Source organism: Malus domestica, chromosome 16 (assembly GCF_042453785.1).
Source record: "Malus domestica chromosome 16, GDT2T_hap1".
Classification (NCBI taxonomy): domain Eukaryota; kingdom Viridiplantae; phylum Streptophyta; class Magnoliopsida; order Rosales; family Rosaceae; genus Malus; species Malus domestica.
This window is the reverse complement of record NC_091676.1, coordinates 36831214-36855611: the sequence shown is the minus strand read 5'-3', so window position 1 is coordinate 36855611 and position 24398 is coordinate 36831214. Positions and strand designations below refer to the sequence as shown.

The window sequence follows — 24398 nt, the reverse complement described above, 5'->3', positions numbered from 1 at the left end:
CAACACGACACTTGTCAATGTCAGAATGAAACTAGAAACTCTGTTCTATAAATAGAGATCATTCTCTCACAAATTTCATAATGTCATTTGTACTAAATCATTCACTAGTACTTACTAAAGAAGATCTTGAACCTATGTACTTGTGTAAACCCTTCACAATTAATGAGAACTCCTATACTTCGTGGACGTAGCCAATCTGGGTGAACCACGTTCATCTTGTGTTTGCTTCCCTGTCCCTATCTGTTTACTTACTTATCCACACTAGTGACCGGAGCAATCTAGCGAAGGTCACAAACTTAACACTTTCTGTTATACCAAAGTCCTCGCTGATTTTGTGCATCAACAAATTGAATTTTTACAAGGATGATCTATGAATCGAGACTTACAAAATAGACGGTTCAAATCGTTGAAGTTCAATTTGGAGTGAGCCCCACATCTAATCATCATGTTTTGAAAAAATATGAGGATCCCTTTGCATAAGGGGCTGTATATATATAAGTTCAGGCTAAATCACTCATGGGCAACCAAAACTACTTGATTTCCAACATTTCTGCCACTAAAAAGTCCCACAAGAACTGCAGGAGCACTCTTAAGGCCTTCAGCTATGTCTTCCAGATACACTATTTTCCCTTCTCTGATGTAGGGGATCACCATGTCCAGAAACTTGGGGTAGAGGTGGAAATAATCAAACACGACGAAGCCTTCGATGCGAATCCGATTGTAGATGATAAAGACGAGGTTGCTTGCGGCTGTTTGAGATTGTAATATGAGATCAATCCGTATACCGCAATTCGGCCATGACGTCCCATGTTAATGAGCACAGCATCCAGCATTTTTCCTCCAACGTTCTCAAAGTAAATGTCAATGCCTTCAGGGAAGTACCTTTTCAAAGCTGCCTCCAGGTCAGGCTCTTCCTTATAATTGAAAGCCTCATCAAATCCAAGCTTGTTCTTTAGTAGATCGACCTACAGCCATGAAGGCAAATTGTGGAATTTATGATATACACACACACACACACAAATGGACTCGTTGAGAAAACCTGTTTTCTTTCCAATTTTCTTCAGCTTTAGAGTGTAGAATCACCTTTCAAAGTGCAGAACTTAAACTTTATGGGTTCTAATCTCGGATTAGTTGATGGCTTGGATTATGCGTTTTAAGTAGTATCAAAGTTGAATAAACTTTATCATAAAGTGAGACTTTCTCGAAAGGTCCATCCTTTATAAAAGAACGAACATCCTACAGAAAGAATCTCAGTTGCTTTAACTTGTTTTTCATACGGTAATATTTGACACTAAGTGGAAGGAGGATATGTACTTTATGGAGAGGGATTGGCAATGCCACACAATGGCCCAACCGCTTACTAGGTATCAAACTCAGTACAAATATTATACATCTCGCCATCCATTTGAATCGAACATGAGACATTTCACTTACAAATGAAGATGAATGCTACTAGACTGTGGTACTAGATGGTTTTAGTCGCTTGGACTTTGTTTGCTTAAACTTGCACTTAATGAGGGTTCTCCTTAATCGTTAATTTTATTCCTAAATGATCATAAAGCTAATAACTCACCTTCTCTTTACTTCCAACACTTCCAACAACATAGCATCCCATTAGCTTTGCAAACTGCCCAACAAGCTGACCAACTGCACCAGCTGCGGCAGAAACGAAGACATAATCTCCTTTCTTCGGCGAACAGTTTTCATGAAAACCAACGAAGGCAGTTATACCCGGCATGCCTAAATGATTCAAAGAAACAAAAGACTAAATAGTGATTGTACAAAGTATGAACATATATAACTCATAGTTTTGATGAAGAACTAACACATACCAACAAGTCCAGTATATAGTAGGAAAGGGGAACATCGGTGTGGTGGATTTTAAAGAGCTGTTCTGGTTCTGTGATGATGCTGTACTCTTCCCATCCTGTTGTCCCCCAAACCAAGTCACCTTCCTAGAACTCCGGGTGCCCCGACCCCAAAATTTTAGCCACTCCAAACCCATTTAATGGCTGAAAAAATGCATCAACAAGTATTTATTTTCAGATTTTTCATTTAGTGAATTCAGTTCTAACATGCTTAAGCCAGATGATTGAATCTCAACCCTCTAAAATGAGAAAGCATAGTGATTTCACACTACGTCTCCTCCTTCCCCTATGCTATTCTTTGATTTATTCAATCCAAACGCTAAAAAACAGAGACGAGTGCAGAGGATAAAGGAGAGAGAAAATATTTTTCTGATAAAATATACTTGAATATGGTCATTCGTGCTACGTGAGTCTGTAAACAGGAAAAAAAATTCTTCCTCTGCACCACTTGCCGTTGCCATTGTCATTGCCGTTGCTCAACCAAAACCAAACTCTCTATATATCTTTTCAGGTCCTCTGTTTCTTTGAAAAATATGTAGCATTTAATTTACGGGTAATGCTAGGGTGACCAAAATTTTAAACCAAATTATATGATTGTTGATGATTGGATTAGTATATTGATTAAAGTGCTTATTTTTTTATTGGTAACACGTCATTTGGTTTACTTAGCATTATCCTTAATATACGTATCAAAGTTTGCTTGATTTTGTTTGTCAACGTGTTTTAGGTGTTGTATGGTGGCACGTGTATGGTTGGATATATCTCCTTCCATTCCATTTCTGCTCAAGAAAGCTACGGTTATGTCATCATCTTAAGGAATCATAGACGGAACTAACACTATAGCTGACAAGAAAAGTCCATGCTCCTAATCTTCAAGAGCATTCCACCACACGAATACACTGACATTGCCACATGGGGTCCCTTGTCATTCAAGCAACATAACCAAAGTATTTGTAGGAGTTTCGTCATCTGGGAAAAACAGTAACATTGACAATTTCGCACAGAAACATAGCTGCTTGTGTTTGATGTGTAAAGGATACTTTGTCCAGCAACAGCATGGGATTTCTAATCGCCAAAGCGTCGTCCATGAACCTTTACTAGGACATGAATTCTAGCTCATTCAACTGGGAAAAAATTAGTCGTTTCACTCCATATACCCTGAAAATAAATCAATCAAAAGGAGGAGGAAGACAACCGTTGATTTCGGGACATGGAATCATCGCAGCCATATTTGAAACGAATACAGCGATGGTATTTCAGCAACCGTGAAAGAACATGTAGAGAACTGAACAAGATTACAAGGCAGAAAACTCTACATATTGATTTAAAAGGGTAACTATAAATAAGCAAACTTTTTTTATCATATACATAATTCCCAACAAAAATTTGTTGGAAAATAATTCGATAGAGAGGCCTAATCTGGAAACGGCGGAAGCAGCACTACAACTCTCACCTTGAAAGTTCTACAGATGAATTTTCAAATGGGTTTCAGCATTCTGGAGATGAATTTTGTCGTCATTATTCGGGCATTACAAGTCATAGTGAATTGGAACAAGAGGTGAGTTGTTCAATTGCTCAGGTTACTGTTTAACTCTAGAATTTACTAACCACGAAGATTTTCGTGGAAAATTAACACTATTTACACATTTTCCCAGCATAAATGGTAACAGTGGCATTACCTTATAGATGAAACAAGCAACTTGCAAGCATTCACTATAGTCAATTTATGCTTCAACAGGGTCTTTTGCTCCCTCAGTTCTGTTCTCTTCAAGTGGTTTTTTGACTGTCTCAACCGTGGAGACTTCTTCCTTACCATCTTCGTCAGAACTACCCTTGTTGCTAACGAAGATCCCTAAAAAAAGTCACTCGCTTTAAAAATTTATAATACCAATTGAACGAATTATTATAACTAGTTGTCCTTCACCAACCTAGGAACCATATTCCAGACGCAAGAAACAGAACAGATGTCACAGCAAGAGTTGTTATCCTCCAATTTTTAACATGGTCCTGCATATGAAAAGAACAAAACCCAAAACAGGAAAAACGAACATGGTGAGGATGCTAAACTGACAAGACAACCCTTCTATGAAAATTCACTCCAAACTGAACACTGGAATCAACTTCTTTCCCTTGCTGTCAGTATACCGCCTAGGAGCTGCTTCTCCAAATACCAGCAGTAATAGAGTGACATAATTATATCACCTAAACATCAGCAGTAATCTCCACTTCCTCAAACAAATTATATAGAAAAGAACTTTGAAGGCGCACCTGGAGTATTCCAGCAAGAGGCGAGGAAGGAACATCACCAAAGATGTGGATTGAAACAGTTGAGACAGCCATAGCCATTGGCCTAAGACTTGGTGTCACACACCGCAGAGACACATAATTAACTGGAGCCTGCTAAGGAAAAGTGATTAACAGGGCAAACGTTATATAAAACTGGAATAGTATGTTATATTTATTATATATCAGTGAGCAGTCATTATCATATTATATGCTTCAGACCAACCACATATGTGTGGGTTTTCATCCCTACTGGTGGTGCTTATGTGCATAATCAAACGTTGAGTTATGGCGTTAAAGTTTAGTAGACAAGATCATACTCATCATATACTAATCCACTCATTATTATAAGCAGACTATTACAAATTGAAGTTTAGCATGCACAGTATGAATTGAAACCACCAATGTTCAACCCAAATCGGAGAATTTTAAGATTACCTGGGTTGCAAACACAAGGAGCTCCCCCAATGCGAAGAGAACTACAAAACCATACAAGTTCCTTACACAGAAGGCACTGAAGCAAAATATTGCGCCTAGAAATGTTGCAACAGAGAGAAGCTGTGAAAGAAGCAAAGGGTTTCAACAGCACATTCTAATAAAACATGTTAAAGAAGACCGTATCGTAAACGCTGGACACAAGCAGAACTTACCTTAAAAGCGTTATAAATTGTGGCAGTCACTGCATCAAGGATGAGCCCTCCAGCTAACGTCCCCAGAATTCCACAAACAATTGTAATAGCTCCGAACCACAAATCTGGCTTATTCTGTCCAAAGTTCCAATGAACGAGAATACTGTCAGAATTGTTAGAATATTATTTCCTTTATGCTAGACTGCCGTTATTAATATAGTCTATTATATTCTGATAATGCATTTATAAGGTAAAAGAGCTGATCCCATAAGTAATATCACAGGGAGATCATCGATATACCAACGCTTTTGATAGTTAAGGTCAAAATTCAGTTTCCTTTTAGCAAAAAAAGCAGGATTACATGACAAAAAAAGAAAAGAAAAACAAAAGAGCAAAGAGCTATACCATATGATAAATGTCATAACCAGCCTTTGGTCCCCAGTACGAGTAGGCTCCAATGACAAAGTTATATGACACATAACCTGCCAGTCAATTAAATAGTGAGTAAAAAAAATATAAATAATTTGTAAATAATAAATAGTAACCTTTAGTAGCACTCTATCAGAACTTTCTCCAGTTAAATTAGTGTAAGATTGCAAACATTTCCACTTTTTTTTTTACCCAATACAGGTAAAACATGATCAAGATCTATAAGATTAAGTACAATTGAAATTATATTTTACTATATTAGGATAAAATTTTAGAAGAACAAGTAGAGGATGAGGGAGTACCTAAGACATTAGCAACATAAACTTTATCGAGCAAAAGCGCTTTCATATCTCTTGAGAATCTTGAGAGTTGGCTCAAAGACTTTTTAGCAGGGCTTGGCCTGAAATTCACAAAAAGATGAACAATCTAACAGATTAGAAATACCATTTTAGGATGTTAGATGTGTAATGATCCTGTCCTACCCTCTCTATTGATTCTATCACGCTGACATTACTAAAACTTTTTTTTTCGGTTGATTAGAGGGCTAGCGGCCAAAAGATCCAACAGCAGATTAAGAAGCAAGGTCTAGCCACAGGAGACACAAGGAAAAAGAGAACAATGTATTTATTTAAACATGTTACTAATGTGCCCATATCTGAAATGCAACTGGCATTTGAATTGCAGATGCATTGCAATGGTTTTTGTTATTTGACCACCCTACCTGGTAGTGCTCAGCAGGTTTTCCCAGTTGACAGAGAGCAGAATGGGAACACTTCTGAAGTGGGCTAATAATTCTATTTTTCTCATAATTACGAAGGACAGTGAAGATAACCAAGTAATAGGGAAAAAGATGGATGCAATCGTTACTTACCAAGAAGCTTTTTCTGTGACATCTGAATCTGCAGTTAGAAGCTAATCAGAATAAACATACAAATTTGGATAACAAATAACTTCTTGAAATTTAAAAAAAATATATATCAAGCATCGGAGAACTGCTTCCACACTACCATTCATAGTCATTACGTTGACCATCTTAGATCCACCCGCAGTTCCTGTCCTTACAAACGCATCTAAGGAAAAGCTACAATGTAACTGATTAAAAAGGTCGTACCCAGTGCACAAGGCTCCCGCTTTACGCAGGGTCTGGGAGAGGTAAATGTCGGCTAGCCTTACCCCCATTTATGGAGAGGCTGCTCCCAAGTCTCGAACCCGAGACCTACCGCTCATGGGCGCTGAACAAGGTTTCTCACATTAATACTTTTTAAGATTAACAAGGGATATCTTTTAGAAATTAAAGAATGGAAAGTTCGCCCCATTGTTATCCTACATTAATAGTAAATGACAACACAAACTGTTCTTGGGACCATTTTCGAACTAAAAAAATACAGAGTAATATTTCTTTTTTGAAAAATGAAATCGACTTTGCAAAACAACAATAGAACATGAAATACCTTCAATTAAAGGACTAGTTGCTTCAATAGGTTCCAAAGTTTTTCTTGTGTCAGCAGGAGCAAGACCTAAAGTTACCAGTTAAGTTACATTACAACAAATCTGATGGATCGTACATAAAACATAAGCTTCTTTATCACAGACGATGCATCACAGAGTCACAAAAAGAACGAAATGATAAAATTCACCTTTCAACTCCAATGGTTTCATCACAAAAGCCAATACACAAAATGGAAGCATACTTAATGCCTCTCCCCAGAATGCATAACGCCAACTGAAACTGGATCCCACCTAAACATTGATCCAAAGCAGAATATCATTACGACAAGACATCTACCCCAGTGCAAAATCACCATGATATACAAGGATGCTACCAAAAGAGAAATTTGATTTATTCAATCCAATGACCACAAATAAAGAGAGGTGTATGAAAGGCTAAATTGCAGTTGAAATCAATTGCCCTTACTACTAAGAACTAAGAAGTTGAACAAGCCATTACCTTAGTACAAGGAAAGAAACGCTTAATTTTAAAACACTAGGATACATTCCAAATTCAGAAGTGAAAGGGAACCTTCAAGGGCAGATAGTATTGCATGTTGTTTCTTGCAACCAACAATTTAAGTTATCGAACTTTTTGATTGGTTTTGTAGAATGGGAGGAAGAGAAAGTGAGGGAAAGGCCAGCAATCGTCTAGATACGTGAATAGCTATCTCTATTATTACAGACCCTAAAATATTGAACTGATTTTGTCAATGATGTCATGGATATCCAACAATATCATGTGAGGTGATTGGTACCATGAGTAAAAGCGGATAGATGAGCCTAGCCACAGTAAACCAATTAACAAGCTCCAATAGACCCGCCCTCACCCAAAAACAAAACAGAATTTTGAAAAATTCAACCAGCAGCCTTTATATATGTACAAATATGAAGTTAGCTTGCAAAATTTAAAACTTACAAATCCGCCGTATACATAGCCCAAGGCAATTCCAGTTGGTATACACATGTAAAACATAGCAAGCCATGCTGTTTTCTGGGCCCACAATTGACAAATATTCAGCATAATTGTGAATAATCATCAAATACATCAAATATTGTCTACCTCTGAAACATATTTGATCGTAAAGAACAATAGGGAGGGATGAAGAGAAGGGAAAGAAACCAAACCTGAGTTGCAGGAGCATGGTCATCGATGAATGGTGCTGCAAGACTAATGAAAGATGCCTCACCAACTCCAACCAGCCTAGAATGGTAAACCTCAATTATAAACTCACAATCTAACACAGGAAGGTGATGCTGATGCAAAGAACAAAGCCAAAGTTGTAAAATCGGAGAATAGTACAGCATTGTTGCACTCACATGCGACATATTGCAATGGTCCAAAAGTTAATTGAACCACCACACCCGGCTGTGGCAAATGTCCAAATAGATAATCCAACTCCAATCAGCCTAAAGGGATTGTGACTGAAAAGACAACAATGCTTATGAATACTGTAAGTTAGCAACTCATCTCATGCATACTGTAAGTACTCACCTCTTTGCCAACGATGCAAAGATGGGTGAGGCCACAAGAAGCCCAACCATAAATGCAGATGACAGAGAGCCGTCTTCAAAATTGCTCAATTTAAAATCTCCCCTGTAAGAAACATGCCACCGTAAACCAAATACAACCAACAGATCAAAGGAATCGTGAAAAATAGTGCAAATTATTCAAACAAGTGACCCTAATTAAATGCTTCACGGATTTTCAAAAACTTATCGGAAATGAATCTAGTTTCTTGATAAAACAAAAAAATGGATAATAAATGCATATGCCACAACAGCCACTGGATTAGACAGTAGAATGCCAGATTAATATTGGCCTCTAAGGCTCCGAAACTCTCATAAGAAACTTTAAAAATCTTACTGAATTCCGGTACCCGCGGTGCAAATGCCGCTAGGATCACAAATCCCAATGCTACCGTTGACACCATTGCTGGCTATTGCTCCTCGATCGACATAATTAATCAAGTTAATCACACAGAACATCACGAGCAACCTGTTTTTCATACGAAATAAACAAAATATTAGATCACATTCCACGAGCAACCTCTTCCCTTCAAATGCAGCTTCAAAATTTGAAAATTTACTGGCTCAATTACATTTCCAGATAAGAAAAATGCAGAAAACCCAAGAATTTTTAATTCAGAAGTAATTTAAGGGAACCTGAGTTGGGAATGTTTACCTTTTGGGGGTGAACCATGATGGATATCGAGGTGAGTCTGAGATGGGGCTCTCCGACATAACTGGGTTGGGAGGATCGGACGGCGGAGTAGGGGTTGGAGGAGGCGGTTGATGGTGGTGCTGCTCCTGTTGCTTCTCTCGTTGTTGTGATTCCGCCATAATAATGATGAGATCATGAGAGAGAGAGAGGAGAGAAGAGGGAGGGGTGGAGAAAGAGAGCCTTGTTCCGCAAGCAACCTCCAAAGTTTACAGCACCCTCTGCCTCTGCCCCCTCTCTCTCCTCTCTCTCAGGTGGACACATCTTTAACCATGTTTTGAAACTCATTTTTATCCATTTATAGAAAATAATAACAAATATTCATTTTTACCAAAAATTTGTTTTAGTAGTATGGTCTACGGGTATTTCTGTTCGAATGGCGAGAGTTAGTAGATAAATAATTATAAAATAATACTTGAGCAAACAAACCAACAATATATATCATAAGGCCATAGTTAAGAGTATTTTTATTTGTGAGAGTCACACTACCATGTCAGGTTAGTACTAGTCCACCTGTACAATATTTGGTGAGCAATAAGATCAATATTTTGTGAACCTAAATTATAGAATAAGTGAATAGAGAAAAGACTACAAGTAGTGGATTGCTTTGGTAGTTAGAGTTTTCCTCTTCGTTCCTTGTGTCTCAGGTTCAAACCTTCCATCTCCCGTCTAGTGTAGAGAAACGTTGGTAATTCTCTCCCCCCATTTGACTTCTTGTTTATTTATCATTTTTCAATTGAGATTAGAATAATAATGTAGATGTCTGCATAGCCATATTAGTTAGAGCGTATGTGCTCTCCTTAGAGTTCAAGTCCACCTCATGACAATTTAGATTGGTTTAAAACGGTCTGGTTACAATTTCGTACTCTAATAACATAGAACTCGTTTTAGAAGTGCTTTTAAAACTACTAAAAGCGCTTTCGGAAAAAAATTGTTCTTGGGTTTCAAAAGCACTTGAAGTGCATTTAGGAGAAGCACCAGTTATGTGCTTTAAGTTTAAAAAGCACTTCCAAACATACCCACAACAGAAGAAGAAAGTAGGTTTTGCAGTAGACAATTACATCCACACTCACCCAAATTGCGTAAATCTGTTTCCACTAATTAATTCTTAAACTGTAACAACTTGACACCATTTTACACACATTAAACAGATACAGAAACCCAACTTTCTTATTCACCCGCTCATACCTACTCGGTTTCGAAACTGTACATCTCTAGAACCCAGCTCTCGGCAACGGAAAACCTGCATAGAGGAATACGCAAGCTCTAACATACGCGTTTATGTACACGTTCACAAATTTTTCAAGGCTGTATACGCAGAAGTATGGATGTCGCAGCACTCAGCATCCCACGAGTAGTCCATTTCCATGGCATCCGTTATCTTTCTCTTCCACTTCGACGGGTTGTTTTTCTTCAAACAACAGGACAGCAAATTTCAACTTTGGCATCTTGATAATAATTGGGAGTTTAGAAGAGAATCTGAAAGTTTAATGACCAGGTAAAGAATCGCATACAATTTCATCCAGGGCTTGGCTTAGAGTCATATTTCCAAACGCAGAGCTGATGAAACGTGAGAAATTAGTGGTCTCGTAGTTATGTTCGACAAAGTTCCTGTTCAAAGTTATAGCCAATGAGACATTTATAATTATACTTTCAAATGAAATAACAGCACAAGAAAATATAACCATCTGTACGTTTTCATTCCGAAGAAGAAAACTTACCCGAACCCCTCGTCGTTGGAGTTTACTGTAATTGGAGCAGCTCCGTATATTAAAGCTTTTAGCTACATACAATGAATAATTGGACATCAGACAAGGAAAATGATTTCCGTAAGTACATTTCTCCAGAAATTTTAAAAAGTATTAAAATCAAAACTAAAAGGAGAAAAGACAAGAACATAAACTAATACTGGGGAGACGGAAAGAGATAACTAACTGGAACTTGAAGGTCAGGGTCATGAAAAGATTGGCATAAGATAATATCAGATCCTGCGAAAACCAAATGTGATAACGCTTCATCATTCCCATCTATGAATTGTACATTTGCATCCTGCAGCCATAGGAGAACACAAAATATGTATAGGTGACGCGAAAAGCATGCAACAACTTTTGTTCTCACATCAAAGAAATACTGCCACTTACGACCTAATGGTTACATACATCAAAAGAATAAAAAGAATCTCATAAACACAACTATGGGTTGCATTTAGCTTGAACATATTAGGGTCTGCAGAAACTTTTGTTAAGACGGAAAAGATCAAAATACAAAAGCAATATTCTATAATTTACCACAAATGTCCTCAACACAATGAACAAGAGGCAATGCGACCTGTACCTTCAAGGGTTCATGCAATGATCCCAACTTGTTTACGCTTGATATTTTGCCAATCCCCATGACGATGAACTGTAGGAAGACACTTAACCATCACATCCATGAGAAACAATCTAGAAAAACAACTTAAATACCAGGTTCTTTAAGGAAAGTTTTCCGAAAGAAATGGCTAGTTATTTCTTCCCTTGCTACCAAGCACATTGACCATTATTTTTTTTGAAATTATCCTCTGCACATCGTAAAGGCGTTCAGCAAGTCTCGGCCACTAAGCCATACAATTTTCTGATGAGAAAAGAAAAAGGGGAAGTAACTACCTGTACATCAATCCTGCTAGTTTTCGAAAATACTTCCCTCAGCTTCTCCAGATCAACATCTGATACTTTAGAGAAGATGCATCCAACCTGATAAAATATTCGTAATTTGTTGCATTTCCAGTAAAAATCAGAAAACAAGTATAAAACCTTCCATAAAAAACGTAGGTGAAAGGAAGATAAAACAAAAAGAAAGTTAAGTTATTCTGAAGACAAGGCTTCCCTGAGCAAGCAGTCCCATACCATAGATTAATTTCTGAAAGACAATCAAGGCTTAACTCGTTATGTGGATTATTTTGTCAGATAACACACATCTAACTGAAGAATGTTAATTTTGTCCATGTTTTCAACTTTTCACCCACCTAACATGGTTACCTAAGAAATAACAGGTTGTAACACACCAAGTACAAGCTAATGAAAACTAGGTGTTCACAGCTCAAATAACCTCAGATGCATACGTACAAGAAAAGTAGAAGCATGCTCGGATAACCCAAGGTGCTGCTGCAATGCAGCTTTGCAGACTGTTTTCCCTTTCATATCCTTCGCATTATACTGTACAGGAAGAAAGTTGTCCGTGGACGGATCCCAGGTGGAGTTGTCAAATCCACAAGGAGCAATAATCACTTTGTTTCTGAAAGAAAATGGGAACACCACGTGAATTTTCTTTCAGTGTAAGAACCCAAAAGAATCTGCATGAATGTTTGAGTGAGCTACTTACTTGTGAATGTTCAAGGTAGGATCCAACCCATGACTCAGACGCTGAATAACCCTGCCTTTTGAAAGTATGGATGACATAATGACAACTTTATTGGAGTAAACAACTCCACCCTGCAAATTTATAGAAAATAAAACCTCCAGGAAATCCATGCCGAATATTAAAGGAAACTAGAGCTCCCAATAAAGAATGGACTTTGAAGAATGGGAAATAATATTGAATAACAAATGAAATGAGCTGGAAACCAGGACATCATAGCAATGCTGCCTTTTTATGTGTTCTCCAAACTTATATATGGAAGCTGAAATTTGAGGGAATACAATGAAAAAGCAAACATAAAAGAACTAGAGCCTATGTATTGCAACCGTTCATAAATAAATATACTTTATTACCTTGGCCTCCTTCACAATTGTATCATAACCGAGCCAATTTCCATTCAGTTGAAAGTTGAAATGATATATTGATTCTCATTTGAATATTTTAAATTTTATGTATCTACAATTTGAATTAAACAGTAAATCATTCATAAAGTCACCAGGTCAAGGCTGGAATGCATTCTTATTTCACATCATACTCAGGAAAAACAGAAACAATACTCAAATGCTAACCCATGTTGTTACATTGTCAAAATTGGAAAAATTGCGGGAAGTTTCTCAGACATAAGATAAAATAGTGACTTTAACGTCAGAAGACTATAACATGCAGTCATTGAAAAATATCTATCCAACTGTGTATATTCTGCGTTAGTTACATGACATAAGATATATAAAGGACGGTGAATTCCTGTATTATCTTGCAAAAAATTATCAAGAGAAGAGAGACAGAATAGCTATGGAATATACCTTCAAGATATTAACGAGATGTGCCTTGGTATTATCTTGCAAACGATCAGGACGGTGAAGTCTAGCAGGATCGAGTCCGCATAACTCTAGTTTCTCTGGATGCTCAAGACACTAAAGTATCGATACACAGAGCATTATAAATTGGATCCATGTGAGTATGTAAAGTTAAAAAGAAAAATATACAGCTACTTGCCTGTGAGTTGAGGTCATGGCATGTCAATAGAATTCTTGTACCTTCAAGTCCCTGTACAGATGAGGAAAAACAATTATACGGTGGCAAGAATTCCATGCCAAAAATAAATAAATGTTTTTCTCTAACCTGCAACCACAAGTTGGTAAGGGGCAAGAAAAATACAACAAGATACATTAGAAAAATTGACTCTCATGTGACGGAAAACTAAAGCAGCCCATGACATCAGTACTGTGATGGACATTTAAGGTACTTAGATTGGCTTCCATGTTGACCACATAAAGTTTTCTGCCTTTCCACATCCTTTACAAATTTCCTTAAACAAGGTGCGAGTTGTATAATGCAGGACAGACATGTTACCACGTAAGCAAGCTGTTAGCATCATACCATCTTCCCCACTACATATTTTCCATAATTCACAGTGAGACATTGCCCTCAAATTATATCCATAGGAAAAGGAGCTTCCTTATTCGGTCCTTATTAAGTAGCTAATTAAGTTATAGCATCTCAACCAGGAATCAAATTTGAAGTATGTATGGCTAAGTACACGATGGGCTGCACACACTTAGCTATTTATTAGATCACTCTGTACACATACATTATAAATTTGTGTAAATGTATATTAAATACGTCTTCCAAGTTGCATTGCATTAAGTTTCATCAAATAAAATGAATTACTTGCAAATTTATTCTTTGAAAATGAATATTAAAAGAAAGGTTCATGCTCGGGAGCAAAGAGAAGGATGCGGTAGTACTTATTTAATGGTATTCAATATAGAGCAAAGAAAATACAGTTTTAAGCTGTACCTGTTTAACAGTAATATCCCAGAAAAGTGGCCCAATAATAGCAGTCTCCCAGTTGTGGATATGTATCACATCAGGACGCTTTCCAGATTTTACAATATAATCCAATGAAGCACGGGAGAAATAGGTAAACCTGAATGCATCAAATACATGAACCATCACAGAAGAAATTGTTCATGGCAGAGCTAGATACCATATTAGATATAATCTCCTAAATATGGAGATACGGCACCACAAAAGTTAGGCCTTTTCTTGTATAGAGAGAGTAAGATACCCATGAGTATCTGAAATTCATGATGGTTTTAAAAGCCCAAAGTGCTCAATATAATTTTATTTCTATGAGAGCATACTAGTTCAAAGTAACCCACTTTCAGTTCATAATACTTTAAGAAAAGGCCAATCTTTCGAACCTATGTTTTAGTAAGGTTTCCTCCTCTAAGAACCTCATCAAAATACAACCCAAAGATAAATGGTCAAGAATATGAGTGAAAATTATACTGACCTTTCAAAGTCATCTGAGTAGCCATATAGCCTCTCACGATTGAAAAATGATGAGTAGTATAATGGTTGAATTAATGTAACTCCAATGCCATAGACAACTCTGCATAACAAGTAGATAAAGCTAGATAAATACAGATTTTCAAACATAACAATATAACAACACAGATGCTTTTCTAATAAAAGAGCTAGTTAGAAGTTAGTTGGTACTTTGGATCTAGAACACAGATGCGCACACACCCAAACAGACAGACACGTGAAAGACCTCACCATCACACAGTCCAAGTCGATCAACGTACTAATCAGGTTTCTTAATTTTTCCCCTTTTAGTCTTATGATCCTCAGCAAGAGAGGGCCCATTTAAAAAATAAAAAACATAGCCACAATAGGCTCATGATCATAATACCATGGCCAGTTAATGGGCAATACCCATGAGCCTGGTCAAGTCTGACGTCATATGTTACTGTTAGAACTCAAGTTCTCACCCAAATGGGTTAGCCAAATGTTGTCAGCGGTGTACATTGAACCCAGATATATTCGACTATTACCAAACTGAATTTTCTAAAGCAAATATAAATATAGTGTACAAAGAAACAACTCAAGCTTACCCGGTCCAGATTTTGTTCCCATGCAACTGACCATTGTAATACGAATAACATTCTGCCTCAACTTCTTTTAGGCCTCGAACTTCGTTTAAGTCCAAGCTTGAAAACCTAATCACAAGGTACAGTCATGAATGAAATCATTAGTAATTGTCTAGTTTTCTAGGAAAATTTATTAAAAGGTTTATAGGAACTCGTGTACAAAATAAAGTCCATCCTTTTCATTGAATGCACTTTTTCTACCAAAAAACATTCTATAAACCATCGTTTTAAGAAACCATTAGATCCTTCTTTCCCAAAATTTTATCTTCGGAAACAACAATTTGAACAAAGAAAAAGAGAATATTCACATTTTCCATATTCTCCAATCCTACAGGCTTTCTATCTTCATGACCGCGCATTCTAATGAAATAAGCGGCAAGTCTAGAGTAGTTCAGATCCCATGAGAAAAGAACAGACCTAAGTGAACATACTTGGTGTAACTATCCCTTCCATCAGCATTACTACATCAAACTTGGTTTCCTCTATCTCCCTTGGCTGTTAGGAATGCGGCAGGCAACTGAATTAAGCAAGAGCTACCTAGTAGATTTCTTGGACTACACGAGGATATGTCAATAACATACTACTGCCAGAGTACCTACAACAGGTTTCACTAAACCAATATTATTGTCACAGTTTCATCTTTTCTTCTAGTTATCAACTTATGATCATCCACACATACTCATGAGAGCAGTTTTTGTCTTAAAGTTCTCTATCAAAGAAAACAATATTTAGGTCTTCCATAGTTAAGTACTCTGAGTAAAGAGAAACAAAAATTACAAAGGAGGTCCCATAATTACTTTGGAAGTATCACCTCCACCAAATTCCCCTTCCTTTGTAGTGCACAAGACAAGCCTGTCACATATGAAGCCAAGGATCCGAAAGAGACCAGGGGTGCCATTTCCGTGCAGACATGGACAATGTGAAAGCCATTCCTGAAAGTTTCAAAATAAAACATAACATCACTTTTTGAAAGAGAAAGAAGCAACAAAAAGAATGAGAGTAAACTGCCAATCTCCCCCTGAACTTTCACCTAACTTTTGATTTACCCCCTAAACTCTTAAATTGGAAAATCAAGGACTTAAACTAATTTTTTTGGCCGATTCCCCCCCCCCTCGGCCGTTAGTTTTCCATAGATTCCAGCATTATCTGCACACCACATGACTTTCCCTTGAGTACAAAAGCGTCACTCCGCTAGACCTTCAGATGCAAAAGCTATAGAATCACACAGATTTGCACAGGTCAACATTCAGAAATCTAGGGTTTTCAATTATTTTAAAGAACAAAGTGACCGAACTACCTCAAATGTTGTGCATATGTTTTCATCATTTAACAAAAATTTGGATGGAAAAAATGAAAAACTAACAGCAGGGGGAAGCCTGCCAAAAAAATTATTTTCAGTCCTTAATTTTCCAATTAAAAAGTTTTTGTTTGGGGGGGGGGGTGTGGGGGGTGTGGAGGGGAATTGAAAGATTGGTATATTGTCTTCCAAGTGTTCAAAACGTAAAACTTTGTTTGTCAAATATGCAAACCACTACCTTTTGATTCTCTCGGAGAAGTGACGAAGTTCAGCTAGAATCTCAGTGTCTCCTTTCTGCAGGGTGTCATTAAATACTTCAGGTAAGCTAAATTTGTTATCCATAACCAGCCTTCTCAAATCGGATGCCTCCACGGTAGTAACCATTCCATTGAGGACCATTGAATCTATCCGAAAGAGTAGCTCCCAACAGCTTACCCTATCTGGTTTACAGTACATCAACAGAAAGACACTATTAAACTAACCCTCATGAACTCTAGATACTTCTTTCACTTTCGAAGAATATGATCACCGACAATTGTCCAAAACAAGTAAAACAACAAAGATTTCATCACATAATGGTACATAAGCCTAAATTAGACCTTTAGTTCCCATAGTTTACGCTCAATTCAACTGTACTTTTTATAATTCCAATTTCAATAAGTTCATTTGTATAGATTAGTTCCCCAACATTTTCAACGTGCTCCAAATTTACATTTCTGTCACATTGTTTGACAAAAACTTTCAAATTATAACCAAAGTATGTTCATCATGACCCGACTTCACATTGTTAAAAACACCACACCAAATTCTTAGAGTTCAGAATACAAGAAATACTAATACTTATCAGGGATGATTAAGGTACCTTGAGGTCTTGCAATGGCAGCCTGCTTTTCCAGCTCCAGTTGCTCAATCCTATCCACCAACAGCTCTTTCTCTCTGTTGATTTTGTTGAGTTCTTCTACCGCCTTAATGCGTTGCTGGTTTAACTGCAGAATATCTAAATTTTCATTCCAAAATTGCAATGGAATTAAAACAAGTTAAAAATAAATAAATAAACAAAGAGAGAAAAAAAACATGAATTGCAATTGAGGAGTTTGGTCTTGGCTTACTCTTCTGAGCTTCTCTGAAGAGTTTCCAAATGCCTTCGGCCCGAGAGACGGACTCCGCACTTCCATCGCCCTTAACCCTGAAATTAATTGAGCTTGGAATGATTAGATCAAAGTAAAGCAGAAAATTGAGGTTTTAGAAAATAATGATAACAATTAAGTGACTGACTTCATTTCTGAGGAGGAGGAGGAGGAGGCATTGACGGCGGAGCAGCAAACTAGTGGAGTTGGAGGTTTCTGATGCGGTGGTTGCCACTGCCACGGGCGGAGGATCGAGCTGCTCATCAGCGCCGTCATTTTTCCGACCAAACGGTGTGAGTAATGGAGGAGGAGGAGACGATAAAAGTCGTGATTTTTCTTTTCTGTAATTTATTAATTTTGACTTAATTAGCGTTGAAATCAGAATTACTTTTATTAAAATATTACTTACCTGTATCCGCAACCCAACCGGCAACTTTACTGAATTCGTTCTTTTTTGTTTTTGATAACGGGTTAGGTGATTTTCTGTCGGGTTGGATCGGCAACAAATATTTCAATACCAATTTAGAAAAGTTTTGGACCCCAATATTAATTTTAATTTTGGGTTATCATAATTTATCAGAAATTTCGAAACATAATTTAGATTTCCTACCGTTTGCAAGACTTTGATCAATTCATACACGATATGCAATTTGTTTATACCATATTTAGGATCTCGTATTTAGACCTCGTATAAATATTCGGGAGACGTAAATGTAATTATGTAATAAAGGAATGGGTAAATATGTAATTAGGAGATGAGCCCTTATTCTATAAAAGGATCTCCTCACCCTCACAATTCCTAAGTCTCTCCTCACCCCCCTCAAAGCTCTCACTCTCAAAGTTCTCTCTCCCTCACTTCTCCCTCACTTCTCAGAGAAATATAATACAATCAATGTGGACGTAGCCCAAACCTTGGGGTGAACCACGATACATCTTGTGTCATTTACATTTCATGCAGATTCACGGTCGGATTTACGGTCGGATTTACGTTGTTCCAAGACCTCCAATTTTGTACATCAACATTTGGCGTCGTCTATGGGAAACGATACAAAAAGTTGTGTCGGTTCTTTTTTCATTTTTTCACCTCCACCGTGAATTTGCAAAACCCACACAGAAACACAAACTTTGCACACTCCATTACTCTACTCTACACACCCATTTGATTCGACCAGTGATGATCCAGTGCTTAAGCAAAGGCTGACTCGACTCTGCAAAACAACAACAGTCAAAACCATGTACGTAGTCAGAGTAGATCGAATCACTCAAGTTTCTCATCCGCTACAAAGCCCACCACCGCCACACCACACCCGTCTTCCTCCTCTGCGCACCCCAAGCCCTAAACAACTACCAGAACAGCATCGTTAACACGACACCCTCGCTTCCAATCGATTCCATGACCACCGACGGCCTCCTCTACGACCCATTACCACCTCCATTCACGACAACACCACCACGACGTCAACCCAAAACGGGATTCTGTGGAACGTTCTGGAGACGGAGGTTCCGACATCAGAGTTGTTGTTGTTGCAACAATCAAGTTCTGGTGTCATAATCGTTCTCCGACGAGCTTAGTGAGTCGTTCTCCCATTTCAGTGATTTCAACCAAATAATTCAAAACCATCGTCGGAAAAGCTGCTCTTATTTCAAGCCCAGCAGACTACTTTCTCTCTCGGTTGGTATCTCAAGTTTCGATTTTGGATTCGGGTTCGGGTCGAATGAGTTCGGGTTATTGAGAAAATGGATCCTCCACTGATCAACGAGTGTTCCTCCTGGGCTTTGTAGCTAATCCACAAACCGGAGAGAGTCGAGTCCAATCCAATCCAGATGGCCAATTAGTGCTGCTGCTGCTGCACCTAGACAACCCACGATTCATAGTGAAGAACTGCAGAGAGGATGCTCCTCCTCTCTCCACCACTTCCACTGCTTGCACTATCCTCAGTGTCCAGCCTTTCTCCTCCACCGTCGAGCTCAAAGCCGCCTTCTTTGCCAAAGTGAAGCAGTTTCATCCAGATGTAAATAAGGGGAAAGATGCTGATACGATGATCCGTCTGCGTCATCATCCCTGGAGAGTCGAACATGGCCGCCAATTCAGTCCGAGTCGCCGCCGCCCAAATGACCTCCGTCAACGATCTCGCCGCCAATTTTTCCACCTGCTCTCACCTCGTCAAACTGTTGCTGGAGTAAAATTGATCTACTTTTCGAAAAGTTTTTCATTTATGGGTGCCAAAGATGGTGACAGTCTGAAAATAGCAGAACCTCTAAAGGGTCTAATTTTGAAGCAATACTGCTCCCTGGCAAGAGAATTTGGGATTTGGTTGTCACGAAGAAGGTCCACATATATTGAGCCCTTCACGGTAGGCCCGCATCAGTAATCGGATAGCCGGAACCCTGTTCTCGAAGCTCTCCGACGACGTCATTCTGAACATCCTCGTCAAGCTCAAGGAGGACCCGCGGGACTGGGCTCAGCTCGCTTGCACCTGCACCAAGATCTCCTCCATGATCCGCTACACTGCTTTTTACAGTAGATGAGGCACCAAAGCTAGATGCAGGGCATGCCGCATGTGGCTCCATCCAACCCATACGGCCTGGACCAGGTCCCACAGCACGAGGATCATCGCTGGGACAGGAACTTTCCTCAGTTTTTGGATTTTTCTTGCTTCAGATCTCTACCGAGGGATGAGTGGGCTGTATTAGTTGAAAGAATATTTCAGAAATAGGAAAAGAGAAAAAGAAAAGTAAAAGGCAATTGGCTGGCGACAGTAGTGCAACTTTGTTGCTTTCCTATCATGCTTCCCTACTTTTTCATCCCAGCAAGCAGAAAGAATCCAACCCCTGCAGTTTGAAAAGCAGAGACGCAGTGGGAAATAAAGCAGAAATGCAGAAAGCAAAAGCAAGGAGCGGGGAGATCAAGAAAAGCATCAGCCAAAGAGAAAGTAAAAGTGAGGAATAAACATCCCATCAGAATAATGTGATTTACTTTTGTTATTTCTGAATGATGTAATTTATTTTATCTTTCGAAAACATCTGTAAAAACCCAATCATAGGGTAAAAAAAAAAGCCAAAAATAATGGGCTGGCATGTTGTGGAGAGCAAAGGCCCATAAACCCAAAATAGCACAAACCAGGTCATCAAAAGTACGCCCAGTACTCCCCAATTATTCGGCAACCCGCCGCTATTACCACCAACCAGGTGACCAAAAGTACACCCAGTACTCCACAATTGTTCGGTAACCCGCCACTATTACCACCAACCAGGTGATCAAAAGTACGCCCAGTACTCCAAATTATACATGAGCATTACTAATGTCATTCATACATAAACATTCATGAGCATCACTCATGACAATCATACATAAACATTCATGACCATCATTCATGTCAACATTCATGAGCATCACTCATGACAATCATACATAAACATTCATGACCATCATTCATGTCAACATTCATGACCATCATTCATGTCAACATTCATGAGCATCACTCATGACAACATTCATGAGTATCACTCATGACAACATCCATGAGCATCACTCATGTCAATCAACATAAACATTCATGAGCATCACTCATGTCAATCAGCTTCAAAAGCTTCTTTTACAGAGGTCCAGCTTCAAAAGCTTCATTTACAAAAGTTCTAGCTTCAAAAGCTTCATTTACAGAGCTCCAGCTTCAAAACTTCACTTGCAAAGCTTCACCTACAAAGCTTCAGTGCAAGGTATACAAATACCACCTCCATACAACCGCCACTTCGGCCCATATATGGATTCAATTTGAAGTCTCCAGCCAACAGACTCTATTGACTGAAAGACTTAGGGGACTACATCATGTACCATTTATTGGGCCTTAACTGGGCCTCATGAAAAATACTTGGGGGACTTAGCCCATTACTTATGTATTGAGGAGCGAGCCCTTATTCTATAAAAGGGACTCCCTCACTTTCATTAAAGAGCACCCATTGTTCATGTATTGAGGAGCGAGCTCTTATTCTATAAAAGGGACTCCCTCACTTTCATTAGAGAGCACTCATTGTTCATGTACTGAGGAGAGAACCCTTATTTTATAAAAGGGACCCCCTCACCATCATTAGAGAGCAACACCGTCAGCTGAGCAACCGCCTCACTGCGAGCATCACTCCTAACCCATCACTTATGTATTGAGGAGCAAGCCCTTATTTTATAAAAGGGACTCCCTCACCATCATTAGAGAGCAACGCCACCAGCTGAGCAACCGCCTTACCGCGAGCATCACTCCTAACCCATCACTTATGTATTGAGGAGCGAGCCCTTATTCTATAAAAGGGACTCCCTCACCACCATTAGAGAGCATCGCCGCCTACTGAGTAACTGCATCGCCGCGAGCATCAACTCTAGCCCATCATTTATGTATTGAGGAGCGAGCCCTTATTCTATAAAAGGGACTCCCTCACTATCATTAGAGAGCATCAACTCTAGCCCATCATTCATGTGTGGAGGAGCGAGCCCTTATTCTATAAAAGGGACTCCCTCACCTTCAAACGTCGCAAGCCGAGCCAACTAAGGCAACATAAGCCACGAGCCGAACAGCCTCACAGCGTGTACTACTTCTAGTTGAACGTCATTTCAAATTAAGCACTGCCTTATATCGAGCATCAGTTCAAGACTGCATCTAGTTACTTCGGCCCACACATGGACTGAATTTCAAGTCTCTAGCCAAAAGACTATATTGATTGAAGACTTGGGGGACTACTGTTTATACCATATTTAGGGCCTCGTATTTAGACCTCGTATAAATACTCGGGGGACGTAAATGTAATTATGTAATAAAGGAATGGGGCAAATATGTAATTAGGGGAGAAGTCCTTATTCTATAAAAGGGCCTCCTCACCTTCACAATTCCTAAGTCTCTCCTCACCCCTCTTAAAGCTCTCACTCTCAGAGCTCTCTCTCCCTTACTTCTCAGAGAAATATAATACAATCAGTGTGGACGTAGCCCAAACCTTGGGGTGAACCACGATACATCTTGTGTCATTTACATTTCACGCAGATTCACGGTCGGTTTTACGTTGTTCCAAGACCTCCGGTTTTGTGCATCAACACAATTCATGCTCATGGTTCATCTTAAACTATCATGTGGAGACCACTTCATGCACCTAAACTCGAAATTAATTTAGATGGCTCGGTGGTGGGTTCTAAGACTGTTGCTGGGTTCGTCATTAGAGATGCTAATGGTTCACCTATTGTGGTTGGCGCCTACAATCCTAGAGAAGCTACAATTTTTGTTGTTGAAGCTCTTGCTCTTCGTGATGCTTTGAGATTTGCAATAGTCAAGGGTTTCTAAGAGGTGTGTGTTGAAGGAGATTCCAAACTTATTATTGATGTCATTTTGAACAAGTGTAGTACACCTTCCGACAATCATTGATGACATTATATCTCTTGCCAGTTCTTTTTCTTTTATCTCTTAGTCACATGTCTTTGTAAGACGAATTTTCTTGCTGATGTCATTACTAGTGTTGACCATTCGATATAGGATACTTATATTTGGGATAGTCATTTCCCATTGCTGGTACAAATACATTTTTGTTTGATTGTACTGAGAGCAGTTCTACTAGAGGTTTTTCTCTTTAATTAAATTTCTTTTTCATAAAAAAAAATTAATGAAAGTGACTTCAAAACTTTGAATTTTAACCAAAAATCATCTAATAATTTTATTTAATGATAAGAACAAAAAAAAAACATAAAATATAAACATGTGTCAGCGCACGTCCCCCCAACCCCCACCCTCCTTCAATATAATTAAATAAGAAAAATACATGAAAATATTATATTATGTATGAATTAGCTAACTATAACAACCATTTTTGGGTTCTTTTACAAAGCAAGATAACACAAACACACGTCTGGTACTATAATCTTGTAAGGTGTATTTTCATGCATATAATAAATAATATATAAGAATGTTATATGTATATTTCACTCGTACCTACTTAAGGCAAAATAAATAATATACATATATACAAAGTGTAGTACCGTTAAATTTCATAAACAATGTAGTATCGTTAAGTTTCATAAACAGTGTGGTAAGTTTTATAAACAGTGTAATAAGTTTCATAAACACTACAGTAAGTTTCATAAATAGTGCAATAAGTTTCATAAACAGTGTAATAAGTTTCATAAACGGTGTAATATCGTTAAGTTTCATAAACAGTGTAGTAAGTTTTATAAACAGTATGTGTGAGGGCACGAGGGTCCGTGCGTCATTTTAAAAAAAAAAATTTAGTAATAAAATTATGTCTTTTTTAATTAAAATTTAAGTTCTTTTGTTATTTTTATTAAATTTAACTCTTTTTCATTAAATAAGTTATAGCATGATTTTTTTTAATTAATAAATTTGGCCCAAACCCTTTTTATGAAAATTTTCCAAAAAAAAGGCTTTAAAAATTTTCCAACTTTTATGTATCCACCATTTAATATATTTTTCTATTTTTTGTGATCTTTGTACGTTAGTACGTGTGGATTAAATATATATATATATATAAGATAATGTTTGTGAAGTTTGCATTTCATTTCCCTTTCCAAATTGATACTTAATTTTTCGAATATTTCTATGAAAATATCAGCAATTTCGTGGATATTTTAAACACGGATAGTAACAGACAAAGCAAAGGTGAATCAATAGCCAAAATTAAAAGTAAGATACAAGATTTTTTTTCGATAGAAAAAAAGTAAGATGCACGATATTTT

At 38.0% G+C, this 24398-nt stretch overlaps 2 protein-coding genes and 1 pseudogene across 11 annotated transcripts; all 3 read right to left on the bottom strand.

Annotated features, from left to right (window-relative positions):
* Nucleotides 1-393: 393 nt before the first annotated feature.
* On the bottom strand, nucleotides 394-2335 carry LOC103451547 (2-alkenal reductase (NADP(+)-dependent)-like; annotated as a pseudogene).
* A 438-nt stretch (nucleotides 2336-2773) lies between these two features.
* LOC103446174 (probable sphingolipid transporter spinster homolog 2) lies at nucleotides 2774-9177 on the bottom strand. Of its 9 annotated transcripts, none has more exons than XM_029095488.2 (18): nucleotides 8883-9177; nucleotides 8565-8696; nucleotides 8193-8294; nucleotides 8018-8122; nucleotides 7826-7901; nucleotides 7617-7691; nucleotides 6847-6949; nucleotides 6661-6726; nucleotides 6217-6279; nucleotides 6081-6108; nucleotides 5512-5609; nucleotides 5186-5262; nucleotides 4802-4915; nucleotides 4590-4709; nucleotides 4137-4268; nucleotides 3797-3875; nucleotides 3548-3707; nucleotides 2774-3026 (listed from the first exon to the last, which is right to left on the bottom strand). In XM_029095488.2, the coding sequence occupies exons 1-18, from the start codon at nucleotides 9038-9040 to the stop codon at nucleotides 2966-2968; spliced, it is 1749 nt and encodes a 582-aa protein (XP_028951321.1). In that variant the 5' UTR covers nucleotides 9041-9177; the 3' UTR covers nucleotides 2774-2965. The 9 variants fall into 9 exon arrangements, with proteins under 9 accessions (XP_028951321.1, XP_028951322.1, XP_028951325.1 ...); XM_029095489.2 differs by having other exon boundaries at nucleotides 4137-4265; XM_017337440.3 differs by lacking the exon at nucleotides 2774-3026 and adding an exon at nucleotides 3164-3364 and having other exon boundaries at nucleotides 3548-3720.
* An 819-nt stretch (nucleotides 9178-9996) lies between these two features.
* Nucleotides 9997-18097, bottom strand: LOC103446268 (probable starch synthase 4, chloroplastic/amyloplastic). Of its 2 annotated transcripts, none has more exons than XM_029095486.2 (18): nucleotides 17826-18097; nucleotides 17660-17736; nucleotides 17413-17547; nucleotides 16789-16990; nucleotides 16051-16185; nucleotides 15218-15322; nucleotides 14614-14712; nucleotides 14115-14244; nucleotides 13311-13361; nucleotides 13118-13228; nucleotides 12279-12388; nucleotides 12023-12191; nucleotides 11564-11650; nucleotides 11253-11321; nucleotides 10854-10967; nucleotides 10640-10701; nucleotides 10433-10529; nucleotides 9997-10329 (listed from the first exon to the last, which is right to left on the bottom strand). In XM_029095486.2, the coding sequence occupies exons 1-18, from the start codon at nucleotides 17951-17953 to the stop codon at nucleotides 10210-10212; spliced, it is 2001 nt and encodes a 666-aa protein (XP_028951319.1). In that variant the 5' UTR covers nucleotides 17954-18097; the 3' UTR covers nucleotides 9997-10209. The 2 variants fall into 2 exon arrangements, with proteins under 2 accessions (XP_028951319.1, XP_028951320.1); XM_029095487.2 differs by having other exon boundaries at nucleotides 17413-17536; nucleotides 17826-18027.
* Between the last annotated feature and the right edge of the window lie 6301 nt (nucleotides 18098-24398).